This window comes from Nothobranchius furzeri, chromosome 6 (genome assembly GCF_043380555.1).
Source record: "Nothobranchius furzeri strain GRZ-AD chromosome 6, NfurGRZ-RIMD1, whole genome shotgun sequence".
Taxonomy (NCBI): domain Eukaryota; kingdom Metazoa; phylum Chordata; class Actinopteri; order Cyprinodontiformes; family Nothobranchiidae; genus Nothobranchius; species Nothobranchius furzeri.
The window spans coordinates 58,949,527-58,965,400 of NC_091746.1; the positions used below are offsets into that span (position 1 = coordinate 58,949,527).

At 39.6% G+C, this 15,874-nt stretch overlaps 1 protein-coding gene across 4 annotated transcripts in view; it reads right to left on the reverse strand.

Moving 5' to 3' along the window:
* The window catches only part of LOC107374709 (probable E3 ubiquitin-protein ligase HERC1), a 58,009-nt gene that overhangs the window by 15,458 nt on the left and 26,677 nt on the right, over positions 1-15,874 (reverse strand). For 2 of the 4 annotated variants that reach the window (XM_015942908.3, XM_070552791.1), the window contains 23 exons: positions 15,259-15,499; positions 15,015-15,163; positions 14,742-14,894; positions 14,536-14,633; positions 14,354-14,446; positions 13,347-13,514; positions 13,029-13,268; positions 12,873-12,956; positions 12,543-12,765; positions 10,814-11,093; positions 9,677-10,464; positions 9,377-9,590; positions 7,757-7,926; positions 7,151-7,234; positions 6,464-6,650; positions 6,265-6,392; positions 5,956-6,167; positions 5,578-5,837; positions 5,413-5,465; positions 5,129-5,323; positions 1,400-1,565; positions 1,073-1,322; positions 75-291 (listed from right to left, as the gene is read on the reverse strand). In XM_015942908.3, coding sequence (XP_015798394.3) covers positions 75-291; positions 1,073-1,322; positions 1,400-1,565; positions 5,129-5,323; positions 5,413-5,465; positions 5,578-5,837; positions 5,956-6,167; positions 6,265-6,392; positions 6,464-6,650; positions 7,151-7,234; positions 7,757-7,926; positions 9,377-9,590; positions 9,677-10,464; positions 10,814-11,093; positions 12,543-12,765; positions 12,873-12,956; positions 13,029-13,268; positions 13,347-13,514; positions 14,354-14,446; positions 14,536-14,633; positions 14,742-14,894; positions 15,015-15,163; positions 15,259-15,499 — 4,653 coding nt within the window. Of the gene's footprint in view, positions 1-74; positions 292-1,072; positions 1,323-1,399; positions 1,566-5,128; positions 5,324-5,412; positions 5,466-5,577; positions 5,838-5,955; positions 6,168-6,264; positions 6,393-6,463; positions 6,651-7,150; positions 7,235-7,756; positions 7,927-8,304; positions 8,334-9,376; positions 9,591-9,676; positions 10,465-10,813; positions 11,094-12,542; positions 12,766-12,872; positions 12,957-13,028; positions 13,269-13,346; positions 13,515-14,353; positions 14,447-14,535; positions 14,634-14,741; positions 14,895-15,014; positions 15,164-15,258; positions 15,500-15,874 lie in introns of all 4 variants that reach the window. The other 2 variants (XM_054744432.2, XM_054744433.2) reach the window with 2 other exon arrangements.

The following is a 15,874-nucleotide window of genomic DNA, read 5'->3' on the forward strand; positions in this document are numbered from 1 at the left end:
GACAAAAGATAAATGACACTCTCTTAAGCTAAACTCGCATGTAACTAAATGATTCAAGCATAACCCACTCTCACCATTTGCTTCGTGTTCTCCTCTATCAGGGCTGTTACAGTTGATGCTCTTCTCAGTGAGCAGGGACACCAGACGTTGTGTGACTAGAAATGTTGGTGGTGTTTGGTCATTAAGGTCTCTCTGGTTCAGGACTGCCTGGGTCGCAGTGGTTAAAGTTGTTCTCTGCTGAGGTTCAGCAATTGCTCCATTGTTCTCCCCAGTAGCTGCTGCCATTAGGTCCTGCAGGAATTGATCATAAACAGAGTGAAATGTTTAACTACTAATTTGTTTTCTTTTACGTTTGGCAACTAAAGCATGATTGAAGTTATTCACTACTGTAAAACAACACAACTCTGCACTGTTGCAGAGAACATTTTCAAGTTTCAAGAAAGTGTTTGAGCCCTGAAGTTTATTTATATCGCTGCATCAACATCGCAATGTGCGTGTGCCATCGCAGGTTCTGCTGTAATGTTGAAGGCATATGAACTCAAGTTGTTCTCATCTAGCATTAAAGCCTGGTATATACTTCTCCGTCTGCAGGGCTGCAAAGATGCGCAACGCCATCATCATTTGACACAAATGATGATGGCACTGCAGAGGGTGACCATCAAATGCTATGTAGAGCAAAACTTTGTGATTGGTCAGCACATCATATCCTTTAAAATTGTCAACAGAACTACCATTCAAGATATAAAAAAGCAGCAGACTGAATAATGTCTGTGGAAGAAGCCTCACTAACACAATGACTTCCTATTACAGCTATTCTGATTGGTGCTTACTGACATAAAGAGTTATTTGTCTCAGTGTTTCAGTCACAGATCTGATCATTTCCACAGATACATTTTCTAAGTTGCTACTTTGAGATGAAAGCCTAGAATAATAAATCTGATACGCATCTATCACAAGGTGATGACTTAAACAGCTGTTTCAGTTTAAAAATATTTTAATATAGATTCATGATAGCAGCCATAAGCTGTAACTAATAAGTCAGACATCTGCATCATGACTAATGAAAACTAACCTGGGTGCATATCTCCACCAGCTGCCTGTAAGCAGCAGGGCTGTGAAACACCACGCTGCCAATAGCAGAGGTCAGAAAGCTGAGGCAGGTGGAGTTGTTGTGTTCTGTCACCAATCCCTTCACACATGATTGATTGTCACCACAGGTGTGCGCTCTGCCCCCAGCAGCTAAGGTCATCAGGCGCACCAGGATACGGATGTCCGCCAGCCCCAAAGACTCCAGTCCATTGGACTGGCTGCTCACTGATGAGCTAGAACGTAGGATAGGAAAGAACTGGTAAAAACCACTTAATCAAAGGAAGACAGAGGCAACAGTAGAAGTATTTACCTGGAGGCGGTCTGAGACAGAGCCCTCATCACCATGCTGTAAGCTAACAGAATCTGTGCCGTGGATGTGACTCTTCGTAAAGCTTTCAGGCGATCGTGCGAGTCTCTCAGAGATACCGCCTGCTGTCCAAGGCTCAGTGATGTCTTGTGGTCAGCAAGGGCACCACCTGGTGAGAAAATGACAAAGGTGAAAATAAATTATACCTGTTTTTTGAGCCTTACTTTAAAAGGAAAACTATGCAGTTTTGGAATGCTTTTAGCACCCCCTAGTGTACGTTTGTACAACCAAAATTAAAACTTGTTTTGTCGTTGTGTGTTCGTCTTTTTAACACCTTAATCCAACAGCTGAAATGTCTTCCCAGCCTTCATTAGTGTCTACAAAAGTGGCTCATCACTAAATTAAACAAATCAGCTGTGTTTGTGATCTAAAACATGCAGAAAACATACTGCAACCAGACAGCAGGGCCAGGTACGTCGGCTCTAAATTTCCCATAAGAGCAGCTTGCCACTCTGAAGTTGCACGTGGAATATTCTGACCACAGAGGGCGATAGGGGCTGGGTGGCCTTTCATTAACCCTTTAATGGGTCATTTTTGCTCATACTGGCTCAAGAAAATTTTAAGTTGCAAAGTATCTCTTTAAAAAGACAAACACAAACTATTTCAATTGGTCGTTAATGTTGCCAACACACACTGAATGTAAATTACTTTAGATCCCATCAACTCAGTATACAGTTCTGAATTATGGTGAGCTTATGATGGGCTAGAGCATTTAAACTTTACTTTTATTTATTTTTTATACAGAACTAAACAAAAGAAAGCTTCTGGCAAAAACAAAACAAAATAAATAAGTTATGTGATTTACAGCACACTACAGTTCTCAGTCATATAAAATATATAATACCAGTGCAAGGTACTAAATGACCAAATGTGTCTGATTTACAAAGGATAATTTACAAATATTGGCTTGATGTCACGCACTCAAGATCCCACCCCCAGCGTCTGGCTGGGGAGCGAGAAGACGGCACATCCTTATTGACTATTGCTATTATCTGTCAAGTTGTCAAATGGATCTGAATCGCTGCAAAATAAAATCTATCAGCATGGTTAACACATGCAGCGATGTAGGCTGCACAAGTAGACAAAGGAAGGACAGCAACATAAATCTTGTCTTAAGACCCGTGGTGACAAGGCCACGGGTCTTAAGATGGATGGACTACTAATCTGTGTCTCTTGTTGTTTTAACAATGTTTTTAGTCCTTTACTGTTTTTATTGTTTGTATTTTGTTGTACAGAACTTTAGAGCAGTGTGAACTGCTAAAAATGTGGTTTAGAAATAAACTTTGACTTTGACAAAATGTTAAAGTTTTCCAGCTGATAATGTACACCAAATACAATGGTTAACAGTCATGAAAAGAGCTTGTTGAAGCCAAAGTTTCATGACAATAAAAAAGTAAATTATCTGCCCCACATGTCCAGAAATGAACAAGTTATTGCCATCTAATGGCTCGTACGTCTTTGTAACTGGATTAGTTTTTTTCCATAATTACACAAATTGTGTTCTGTAATTGGAGCGGCCAGGCCAGCCTTTCATGCCATTTGTCAGGTACATCAAATATAAAAAGTTATTTATTTATAAACTGTTTGTCCCTCCTGAGATCTGTCCATCCTCTAATGTTGTTCGCTGTCCGTTTACTGAGTTTGTCAGAATAAATGGAGCATCTGTTAATCTTTAAAGACAAACAGTGTCACGGCGATCCTTCAGCACAATGCAGAAGAGATATGGCTACACCGTCATTGCTTCACCTGTGTAAAGTCCAGGTGTGTTAATGTAATAATTGTAGTTTTCCCCATTTTACCAGCCGGTCCTGAGGACTGCCGTCCCCTCAGCTTGTCAGCTATTTCAGACGGATCTGGGGGCTTTGTGCTAAATACTGTTAGCTTTGAGATGAACTGTTTGATAATCTGCACAAAGATGCATTAGATAGATTAAGTAGCAATATCTAAATCTCTAGATTTTATTTTAGTTAGCTTAAATCGCTGAGAAACAGGTCTGGGTAGTTGCTGCAGAGGGCCCTTTTGCATCCTTGTGAATGTGCACCATTAACCGAATGTCAACAATAGCATTCAAGGGGTCTACGAATAAAAATGAGCTAAACTCCATTTAAACCTTTCTTAAAATTAAAATTATTAATTCACATCTGCTTTCTACTTTAAAGTGTTAGTCTGCATATGAAACCATCAAGACACAAGTGATCTGACCTTCTAAAATTTAGTTTTAACAGACTTTGAAGTTAGCGTGAATGTTATTCACAGTGTTAGTATTATTAGATCTTTCTGCAGCTTTTGACACTGTAGATCACAGCACCTTAATTAACAGACTTGGTGACTCGGTGGGGATCTCTGGAACTGTTCTAGACTGGTTTAGATTGTACCTTTCTACCATAAGTAACAGTGTCTGTATAAACCAAATTATGTCAGAATCTACTGATCTGTTCTATGGAGTACCCCAAGGCTCTGTTTTGGGTCCACTGTTGTATCTGCTGAATATACACCCTCTTGGACAGATACTTATGTTTATGTTTATGTGCTTAGCAGATGCTTTTACCCAAAGCGACTTACAATTTTTTTTTTTTTTTTTTATAACCTATAGGGCATGTTGTGATCTGTGGGGGAAACCGGAGTACCCGGAGAAAACCCACGCATGCATGGGGAGAACACGCAACTCCACGCAGAAAGGCCACAGCAGAGTTTCGAACCTGCGACCTTCGTGTTGCGAGGCAACAGTGCTAACCACTGCGCCACCATGCAGCCCATTATGATTCTTTTCATAATGTCTCTTATCACCTATATGCAGATGATATTTAACTGTACTGCTCCTTTAAGGATTCTGAGTTCTATAAACTGTCTGAATTACTAGAGTGTCTATCAGCTATCACCAGCTGGCTAGAAGATGCCATGCCTTTATCTCCTCCCGTCTAGATTACTGTAACACACTTTTCACGTTTTACAAAAAAGCCCTTGACCGTCTTCAGTTGGTCCAGAACTCTGCAGCGAGGCTCCTAACTGGAACAAACAGAAGAGCACACATCACTCCTATTCTAATGTCTCTCCACTGGTTACCCGTTAACTTTAGAGCTCATTTTAGAATCCTGATTATAACTTTCAATGCTCTACATGGTCAAGCTCCTCCCTATATTACTGAACTGTTGAAGCCTTATGCTCCAACCCGAGCCCTCAGGTCCACACACCAAAACCTTCTAGAAGTTCCAAAGACCAGATACAAAAGCCGAGGTGATCGCTCCTTCCATACTGTTGCACCCCGAATCTGGAATGATCTTCCTTTATCCTTACGCAGCATTGAGTCTGGACACTTAAAAAAAACAAAACAACTTAAGACCCTTTTATTTAAAGCTGCTTTTAACTAAACATTTTATTTTCTTATTTTTAACTCAAATTTTAAATATTTCATCCGTTTATGAAAATTTATAATTGTATGACTTTATTTTTTCTGATGTTAATCTAATTCTGTTTTAAAAGCATTTTGATTTTTTGTTGTTAATCTATTTATGATGTTATGACTTTGTTTTATTTTGTTTTGATCTATGTGATGCACTTCGTGATTCTATGTCTGTGACAAGTGCTATATAAATAAAATTTACTTACTTACTTATTCAGAAAATTAAAAAGAAAGATCTTATTAATTTAAGAAAGCAAAGAAGAAAATAATACTTTTGGCAGATGCTCTTGCAGGAAGAGACACGCTGTAAACTAGAGCTCCAAGAGGATCTGGTTCAGTAAAGATAATGGGATCTGGTATCAGCTTTTTCTCCATCAGCCCCAGTGGTCTAAGCAGGACCCCAAAATCCTCCAGTCCTGTCAGTTTGTCTGTGTCATCTTCATCACGGTGGCACATTTCCCAGTCATCTGAATAAACAAAAATATTGTTTTTGATTTAGATAAATCGCAAATAACTGATTTATGTTGTTATTTATGACAAATACGACCTTCCCTACCATCTGATGTGTTGTCCATTTGGCCAATCAGATCAGATGTCAGACCTTTGATTCTGCAGCAAAATGAAGACACAATAATAATACATTTATAAAATGTGATAAAGACAGACAGCCACCAGATTCTTCTTTATATGCAGCATGAGTCATATGGAGCATCTGCTGTACCGTTCAGATTTGGAGTGTGGATCATTCATATTAGAAGCCAGGTACTTTTCTCTGCAGGGGCTGCAGAGGAGGTAGAAGGGGAAGTTGGAGCCACACTCTCCTTTGAACCAGACATCCACATAAGCACCGGTGCTGTCATAGCCCTTACGGGCAGCACTTTGACCACAACCTGGGTGTCGCCGCTTTATGTGATTGTTAAACTGTAGAGTGAAGGTGTTGCACAGCTCACATTTCACCATCTGACTGTGTTCTTCTCCAGCCTGAAGCAAATGCATGTGACAGATAATTACAGGAAAATATCACTGATCAGTATATTATGATAATCAAATTTAGATGTTGTTTAATTCATGTTTCCCAATCGCGATGTAGTTGTGTCACCTCCACAATCTGAAGAGTGTCTCTCTCCAAACTGAAAAACGAAGCGGTGAGCAGGTCCTCGTTTGTTTCTTCATGATACGGGTCATCCATGTAGCCCAGCTCAGAATCCTCCTCAGCAGAGTAGGGATGAAACTCTACCTGCTCCGGCCAGTCACTGACCACTGTGTGCTGCTGGCACAGCTGTGGAAGGGGGCTGGGTGACGACGGCAAGTCTAAAAACAGTGTTTCAAATCGAAAAGCACATTTAATATCTTGTTTTGAACTTTTTTTATTTGTTTTTTAAAGTTTTTACACTTGTGTGACTCTGACCTGGCCTTCGGAAGGACGTTCTTTGGGTAGGTCCTGAGCGGCGGCGCCGTGCTGGAGGAGGTCTGTTCCTAGTGAGGTGGACGTCCAAGAAGTTCTCCCTCTCTATCCAGTCCAGACCTGGCAACAGGCTGCAAACAAATCAAACCTTCAGCATATTTTATAACACAAACAACTATAAAAATCCTCTGATGTGTCCTACCTTTCATTGAATTGGTTGCTGGGCCGTTCAGGACATTGCACCGTCTCTGGCCCATCAGGGGACGGGGTCTCAGCAGCACCCTCGGGTCTTGGTGACTCAGCTACCTGCTGGTCATCGGCCAGGGGGTGCTCTAGCATCCAGCTGGCCAACACCTCAATGGTTTGAGAGTCTAAGTCACCTGCAACATCTAGGATGATCCGCAGAGATGATTAACTCAAAAAAGGAAGAAAGATCACAACATTTGTTTATTTCTAACAAGAAATAAACAAGCATCATCTGCTTGTATTGAAGTATGAGCATATATAAAAATGATCAGCTACTTTCACCAATTTACATGCACGTAATACTTATTTTTGTGGCATGCATTTTTTACCATGCTGTGAAATGATGAGATTCTTTTAAATTTGCTGGTTTAGAAATCTGTAAAATGTTTGTAAAACTGATTCAGGAGGAAGTTACTTATGATATGTCGATGCCATAAAACGTCTTCAAAACATCTATATTTTTGTTCTACAGTCGGCAACTCTGCCTTAAACCCATCCTATAAGAAAAGCTTCATTTCAGTTAATTACAAAGTTTCCTTCTGCTTAGTCATATGAGTGTTCCAACCCACAATGGTTTCAAGATGTAAAACAGCAAAGCACACGAAGACAAAAGTGGCGACAGACACACCACACATAGCTGTACCTGCTGCCTCCATGGCCCAGTAGATATGTCTCATAGAGAATCCCATTTCTAGCAAGCGACTGGTGACAAACATTTGTGTCCGTTCTGGTGGTTGAGGAGAAAATAACAGGTACACAAAAAGCAGGAAACAAACAAAAACAAGCCCACCACTCTAGTTTCACTAATCTTTTATATTGTAACATTCTCATTGGTTGAATTTCGAAAAACCTCTCATTTATTTTAGCCTTTTATCCTAAATAAATAATAAATCCTGTTGTTCCTTTTCTATCATTGAAAAAAAGAATTTTATTTGTGACATTTTTAAAATGGTTTAAAATGGCTCCAATGTTGGACAATGACAAAAATGTGCCATTCAAGCATGTGAGTGTATGCATGCGTTTATGTATTAGCAGATCAAAACTCATGCAGTTTTGAGCAGCAGATGGTTCAACGTTTAAGAGCATGCAGCTATATTTCATCCACTTTACACCTTTTTGTACCCATATACATTTGAATTAGCTTTACAAGGGTTTTTGGATATGAGAGAATATATTCACTATGCTGTAAGATGTTTTTTTTTTCCTTTTGAAAATGCCTCGATTAGTTTCTGACTCGTCTTCGTCTTACCCAGGCTGCTTCTGGCCTGCGTGCTGCTCGGGCCCGGTTCCATGAAGCTAGTCTGCTGTTCTGTGAAGGCATCGCAAGAAGCAGAGCTGGCAAAGCTGAAGCAGGGGTGCAGCACAGAGGGGGAACTAACCAGGCCCGTTAGTGTGGGGAACCGAGTCAGTACCATGTGCCTAGAGGAGGCGGATACAGCATTGTAAATAATAACACAAGGAAAGCAAGGCCACGCAACACTGGCAGTGTTAAATCCTCAAATGTTGGAGGCATCAAATATCCAGATGCTTATTCCAACCTGATTTAATCATCCTCTTTCTTGTGGTATCCAACTGTAGTCAGAAAAGGTGCAGAAGTTTAGTCTGTTCCTGTCAAAAGGATCAGATTTCCTCTGTGAAGAGAATTTGTCGTTTCTGTTTTCCAACATACCGAAGCTGTCGGTTTCTTCAAAATAACAGTACGGGTTAGAAGAACACGCAGGCAGCTGCAGCCAGAGGTAAAGGCAGAGCAGGCCAAACCTCTCACCCCGTTATGATCCACAGCACTTCCCGACTTACCCGCTCCCTGGACATCAGAATTGCAGCTGCTGCCAAAAAGATTCAAGCCCATAGCGATCAGTAACAATAACATCTGTTAGCTGTGTTTGTGCCCAACATGTTGCTCACAATAAACTTAACCACTCATTTAACTCAAATTTCTCAACACTACATACAGTGTAGTGTAAAGCACTTTAGAGTCCTCTGAAAGGCGCTATACAAGTTTTGGTCATTTATCGTTTGTCATTTATCGATCGATCCATCCATCCATCCATCCATCCATCTATCCATCCATCCATCCATCCATCCATCCATCCATCCATCCATCTATCCATCCATCCATCCATTCACTTCCGCTTATCTGAGGTCGGGTCACGGGGGCAGCTGCCTATGCAGAGGCCCAGACTTCCCTCTCCCCAGCTACTTGGGCCAGCTCCTCTGGGGGATCCCTAGGCGTTCCTTGGCCAGCGGTGAGAAATAGTCTCTCCAGTGTGTCTCTCCAGCGTGTCCTGGGTCTTCCTTTAGGTCTTCTACTGGTTGGACGTGCCCGGAAAACCTCACCAAGGAGCTGTCCAGGAGGCAACCTAACTAGATGCCCAAGACACCTCAAATGGATGTGGAGGAGCAGCGGGTCTACTCCGAGCCCCTCCTGGTTGACTGAGCTCCTCATCCTCTCTCTAAAGGAGAGCCCAGCCACCCAGCAGAAAGAAATCATTTTGGCCGCTTGTATTCGTGATCTCGTTCTTTCAGTCACTACCCAAAGCTTGTGGCCATAGGCGAGGATACTGGAACGTAGATTGACCAGTAAATGGAGAGCTTTGCCTTCTGGCTCAGCTCTCCCTTCACGACAGACCGGTACAACGCCCGCATCACTGCAGACGCAGCACCAATCTGCATGTCAATCTCCCGCTCCATCTTTCCTCTCACAGGTGAACAAGACCTGGAGATACTTAAATTCCTCCACTTGGGGCAGGACCTCATCCCTGACCCAGAGAAGGTATTCTACCCTTTTCCAACTCAAGACCATGGTCTCGAATTTATCATTTATTACATTAAAAATGAATCTAATTTGTGGTCATAGTTTTATACTTACTGAAGGAGGCTGATGGGGAGGAACGGGTTGAAGTTATCTAGACCATCCACTTGCAGGTTTGTCGCCAGAGAGGTTGCCAAGTCGTTATTAGAGGATGAGGCAGAGACTCTGTTTGATTGGCCGAAGATGGCAGTACCCTCTGACCCCGCACTGTACAACGACACCGAGCTGGAGGACTTAGAAATGGACTGGGAGGACAAATGACGGCCTGACTCTGCAATAAACATGAAAAATTCAGCGTAGGTAGGTTAGAGTCTGCATAAGTAAAGATCGTGTGTCTAGGGGACATCATCTAATTACCTCTGTGCTCTTTGTCCTCCTGCAGTCTGTTCAGGGCTCCTTTGTATATCATGACTTGAGCTCTTTCCAAATCCGCAAGAGACACGGTTTGTTTAATGGGACAGGGTCTCACTGCCCATTTCACCATGCTCTGCACCACATACTGCAGCACTGATCTCAGCTCGGCATTTTCATCCCATTGTTTACTGTAGGCCTTGACCTGGTCGGGGGAAGGGCTGGAAAGAGGACTCAATGAGATGGTTGAAGGGTCAGGTTTAGGAACTATTAGTAAATCTGATAGCTTCTCACAAGTAAAAATTACAGTCAGGGTTTTCAACCCTCCAGTGAGAAGATATGAGACTCTAACTGCTCTCAATACAACTGCAAAGGCCTCCACTTTAGAGGGTTGGGATGTTTGGGGAGGTTGTGTTAAACAGGTCAGTTCCTGACGGTCTGCTATCTTTGGGGTATTGTTGGATGATGAAGCTGATAAAAACGAGTCGTTCTCAGACTTCTGCTCCTTCACAGCCTTTATTTCATCTTTAGACAGTCTTTTCCCATCATCTGACACATCTTCATCCTGACAGCACTGTTTATCGTCCTCTTTCACAGTCTCTTCAGAGTATTTCCTTTTGGGAGGTGGATGAGCCCCCATCCAGCCCTCCTCCTCCAGCAGACCCAACAGAAAGATCAGATCCAACAGCACAGCTGGCTTGAGGCCTCCGAGGCGGGTGATGTCACAGCAGGATGTGCCACAGGGCTCCAGCGAGAAGATCGGTGTGTCGCTGGGTGACCAAGAATTCATGGAGCTTAGTTATTGGGAGGGATGGGAAGAACCCACAGATACAGCATGGAGTGACATCAGGGAGAATTCAAGGAGGATTTATGAGTTCGAGAGCAAAAAGGAAGAACAAGGAGAAGGTAAGGTCAGGAGGTGTGAATGGTGAAAATAAAGCAAAATGTTAGAGAAATCACAGAAAGAAAGGAAAAACAGTAACAAAAAGGAATTAGAGTGAGACATACTATAAAGGGGCAACAATGAGAAAATCTGGATAAAAGAACCATTTCATGAAGGTTAGTCAGAATCGTCATTTCAGAAACTGATGTGCAGATGTTTAATCGTGAGCAGGTGGGCGTGGGGATAAATGTTTCTGATACCTGACGGAGACATCAGTCTCTTCCCACTGAAGCTTGACGAGAGAGCTTCCTTCTTTCAGGACCCCGAGTAGAATGGCTCGGCGCCCGCTGGGCTTGTGTCGGCACAGGCCTCCAGCTCGGAGACCACTGTCGACTCCTCCGATCACAGCCAGAACCGGCCACACTTTGGTGCAAAGAGCAACCAGCTTGGCCTCTGACAGAGAGTGACGATGAGCCACCAGCTCCCTGGGCTCTTCACCAGACCCGTCTTTGTCTCTCTCACTGTGTTGGGGGCTGAGTCCTGTAGTTTAACACAAGACAGAAAATCAAAACAAATTTAGATTCAAAGGGACACATTTGAGAAATCAGAGATTATATATATATATATATATATATATACACACACATTATATATATATATATACACACACATTAGATATTAGGGCTGCACAATATATCGTAAATATATCGTTATCGCAATATCAGCAGGCACAATATGCATATCGCAAAGAACAGATAAATATCGCAATGAATGGTCAGCTCAAATGTTTGCTACACATAACGCATTCTGTCAATCAAATGGAAGCATGATGTTTTTTCTAACAACTAAATGGAGCTCTTCACCCATTTGGCCAACTGGGTGGGTTCTCATAGGTTAGATGCCCGCCCACGAGGCGGATGGCACTTAAGTTTGATGGTTAGCAAACACCTGAGTTAGCTTTGTTCTGCTCTTTCTGCTGATTCAGCTTTTCCCGAGATCCACTGGTTGCCTTTTCTTGATCGTTTTCCTTTTCCCTTCCTTCACATCTTTTGCTTTTCTCATTTTTATGATTTTTTATTTATTTGTTTTGATTATTTTTGTTCCTGAGTTTAGTTTTTATTTATCGCAAGTAATATCGTCATCGCAATATTAATCACTGTTATCGAATATCGCAGGTTTTCCTAATATCGTGCAGCCCTATTATATATATATATATACATACATATATATATATATATATATATATATATATATATATACATATATATATATACATATATATACATATATATATATATATATATATATATATATATACATATATATATATATATATATATATACATACATATATATATATACATACATATATATATATACATACATATATATATACATACATATATATATATACATACATATATATATATATATATATATATATATACATACATATATATACATACATATATATATATATATATATACATATATATATATATATATATATATATATACATACATATATATACATACATATATATATATATATATATATATATATATATATATATATATATATATATATATATATATATATATACATACATATATATATATATATATATATATATATATATATATATATATATATATACATACATATATATATATATATATATATACATACATATATATATATATATATATATATATATATATATATATATATATATACATACATACATATATACATATATATATATATATATATATATATATATATATATATATATATATATATATATATAATGCTTTTAAAAATGTAAAATTGAACATTTTAAAATGAAATATGTTAACCAACAGGACAAAGGTAACACAAGATCCTGAGAAAGGCAGAATGGGTAGAGACAGCAACATGAAAAGAAGGCAGTGAGGAAGAATCAGCAGGAATCGCCATGTGATTTTGACATGTCTATTGCCTCTGACCTGAATCCTTTCCTGAATCATCCTCTCTCAGCAGGACACCGATAAGCTCCAGGTGAGAATGGATGTGCTGGTTAATGTGTGAGCACCAGTGCTCACACTGATTGAGCCTCCGAAGGAGCTGCACCGTGGACTCCAGCAGCACGGTGGTCTGAGGGCTGCACAGAGGCTCTCCGGGAAGGAGATTACTAGGCATGCCCCTCATCTGCAGCTCACGCAGTGCCACCTGTGTCCCAAGATATTTTCAGAAAACAGTTTGAACTTTCAGGTTTCCTTATACAATGCCATAATTAATATTAGACAGGAAGCATTTGTGGGCAGATGCGGAGGTACCTTTTCTCCAGGATTACTGCTGTAGAACAGCACACACGGATACAATTCCGACGCAACCACACCCTCAAATGCTAACTTTGGCTCCTAAAAAAAAATACTACATCAAACAGGCAATCAGAGAAAACCCATCAACACAAGCTAAAGTTCTCCTCTAACCTTGTCATTCTTAGCAAACGATATGGTGTGAGCCTCCATGTCCAGGATGCAGGTGATGGTGTCCCCCTGGGTGAAAGAGGGAAGAGTACGGACCAGTTCTCCGCCGTGGTACAGGTTGCCACTATAAGCACGGTACAGCCACATGTCAGTGGTAGTGTGGTGGTTGTGATCTCTGACTGGCCAGCGTGAAATGCCGATACACGTGCCCTCGTTGCCTCTGTTCTCTTTGGTGATGTAGAACTGCAGACACAAGTTGGATGAGACACAAAGACATTTAAAGATCTGCCGAACTGGGGGGGCTGACAAAGATACGTTTACCTTCCATGTGAAACAGCCAGAGGTAATGGCGGTGGTTGCAAGGCCGTAACCTTTGCCACCTGAGCCATGTGAGAGGATGTTCCCACTCTCCAGAGAACAGCACACGAGCTTGTTTGGATCAAAGGAAAAATCTCCAATAGGGATACATTCATCGTAACCACCAGGAATCTGCAGATGTATGTGTGAGACTCAAATGTTAGCACCATGAAAAACTACAAAAAACATGTTACCATCATGATATTCTTGTAATATACGAACAAGTAATATACAACAGACATTTGAAATAACAGAATAACATTTTTTAAAAGTCTTAGTGATGTTTTATGTTGAGCTTTTTTTTAACATTTTATTTCCAACTCTTTTATATTTTATTTGTAAAATAAAATTTAAATACATCTGATTGTCATAAACTATGTTTTTCATTGTTTTTGTAAACATTGTTTATGTTCTCAATAATTTAAATAAATATTAAATATAATTTCCTGTTTCTTTGGCATCCTCAAATTACAGTCATAGTCATCAAATTATTCTACAAATGATTATTGTTTAAGTTTGTTTTTCCCCAATAACTTTAGCTTTGCTTCTTTTTTGTAAGTTGTTTATTTTTTTTATTTAACTTATATTTAAGTTGATAATAAAGCTAAATCAATACCTCTTTCACAAGGGCTATAAATAAATATATATATATATATATATATATATATATATATATATATATATATATATATATATATATATATATATATATATATATATATATATATATATATATATATATATATAAAAAACATTGAGTTAGCTTGTGCTATAATACAATATTCACACAAAACTGGATACTGCACTGGTCTTTTGGGGCTTTACTGCAAGACATCTCATAAAAATAAAAAGTAAAATTATGAAATTTATCATTTTTCAACCTTTATAAAGCAGAGAATGACTTCCAACAGCCTCCACATTTAAAGTACAGAGCACAAGTGTTTCTAACTTAATAAAAAAAAGTGTACTACCACTTTGTCTTTTTCAGCTCTCTCTTGGTTTTTCTCTGCGAGCGGTTCCTCCCACATATAAACGGATAACAGTTGGAAAAGCTGTTTAACAATCTAAAAGAAAACAGAAAAACAGGAATAAAAGATCAATTTATTTCTTTAATTATTATACTTGCTTTGTGACTTTTGCATTTTAATCCTACCTGCTGAATGTGAGCGGGTTCAGAACAAGCAGGTAATACTCGTTCTAAAACATGAAACGCCAAAAGTTTAGTGCGGAGGTTCTGGAAGCGCAACGATCCTAAAAACAAAATACAGAAAGAGAACACAAGAACAGTGGTTTAAACTGAATTGAAAAGGGTTCAGCACTTTATGCAAACACTTGGTATTGTTGTATTTGCTATTTTACCTGAAGAGCAGTTGTGTGAAATAATGGTCATGAGTGGTTCAATCCATTTCTCAAAGGTAGAAAGCCTCTTCATTACTCTTAATGACAAAACTCTCCTCAGAAACACCAGGAAATCTGCAAGCTGATGTTCAATCACTTTGCTGCTTTCTGTTCCTAAAAACACAGAAATGGATATTAATTAAAATATGCTACCTAATGCAGACACTCTACAGATATAGTCATTGGCTACTAAGTTACACAAGAGCAAAGTTATTATATCTAACTTTATCACACCGGGGTTTGTGCTCTTGTTGGTGCCGTCGACGTCGGCTCTCTCGGCTATCTGCTGCTGGTGGAACTTGTGCAGGACATTTTGGAGCTGCTCACACATCACTTCCATCAGAGCATGAGATACATCCAAAGGCAAAAAGTCCTCACAAGAGCTGAGAATATAATGTGATTGTAAAAAAATTGCAATAGAAAACAAAAATAAAGTCAAGACAAATAAGGGTAAATAGGTTTAGTCCATCTTTCTCACCTTGCAGCTACAGTCAGTATCTGAAGCAGGCGGGTGCAAGCTAGTCTGACCGCCCCTTCGAGTACCATTGATCCAGATGACGCAGCTGCAAACCAGCCCTGGTTCATCAGAGCGCAGCTGTTGTTGGTCAACGTAGAGAGGATTTCCAGAATCCCACATTTAATGATCAGCACCAGATCCACAGGTTGGTAGCAGAAGTTCAGTGCAAACAGTGCAGCCAGGAGGAGGTGCTGGGATGAACCTGAGCATGACAGAGATGAAGAAATAAAACGTGTTCAAATGAAACCAAGTTTCCTTTAAGGTTGTAAAGTTTAGATTTATGCAAAATGGTCATGGTATGAACATTGTTAGAAAACTTAACTGTGTTAATCTGCATTGAGGTAAATATACAACAAGGAGCAAAAAAGGTGTCTGATCAAAACTATTTAGTGATGACGTTGCATGTCAAACAACTACAGGCTAAGTTATAAAAGATAACATTTAAAAGCTCAAGTTAAATTGGTCAAGTTGTTGAATGAGTGACAGAATGAACATAAATCTACAAGGCAGCTAGTAAAGATGTGGATGTGAGTCAAAGAAAGAAAAATATTGCAAAAAAATTTAAACATATAGATAT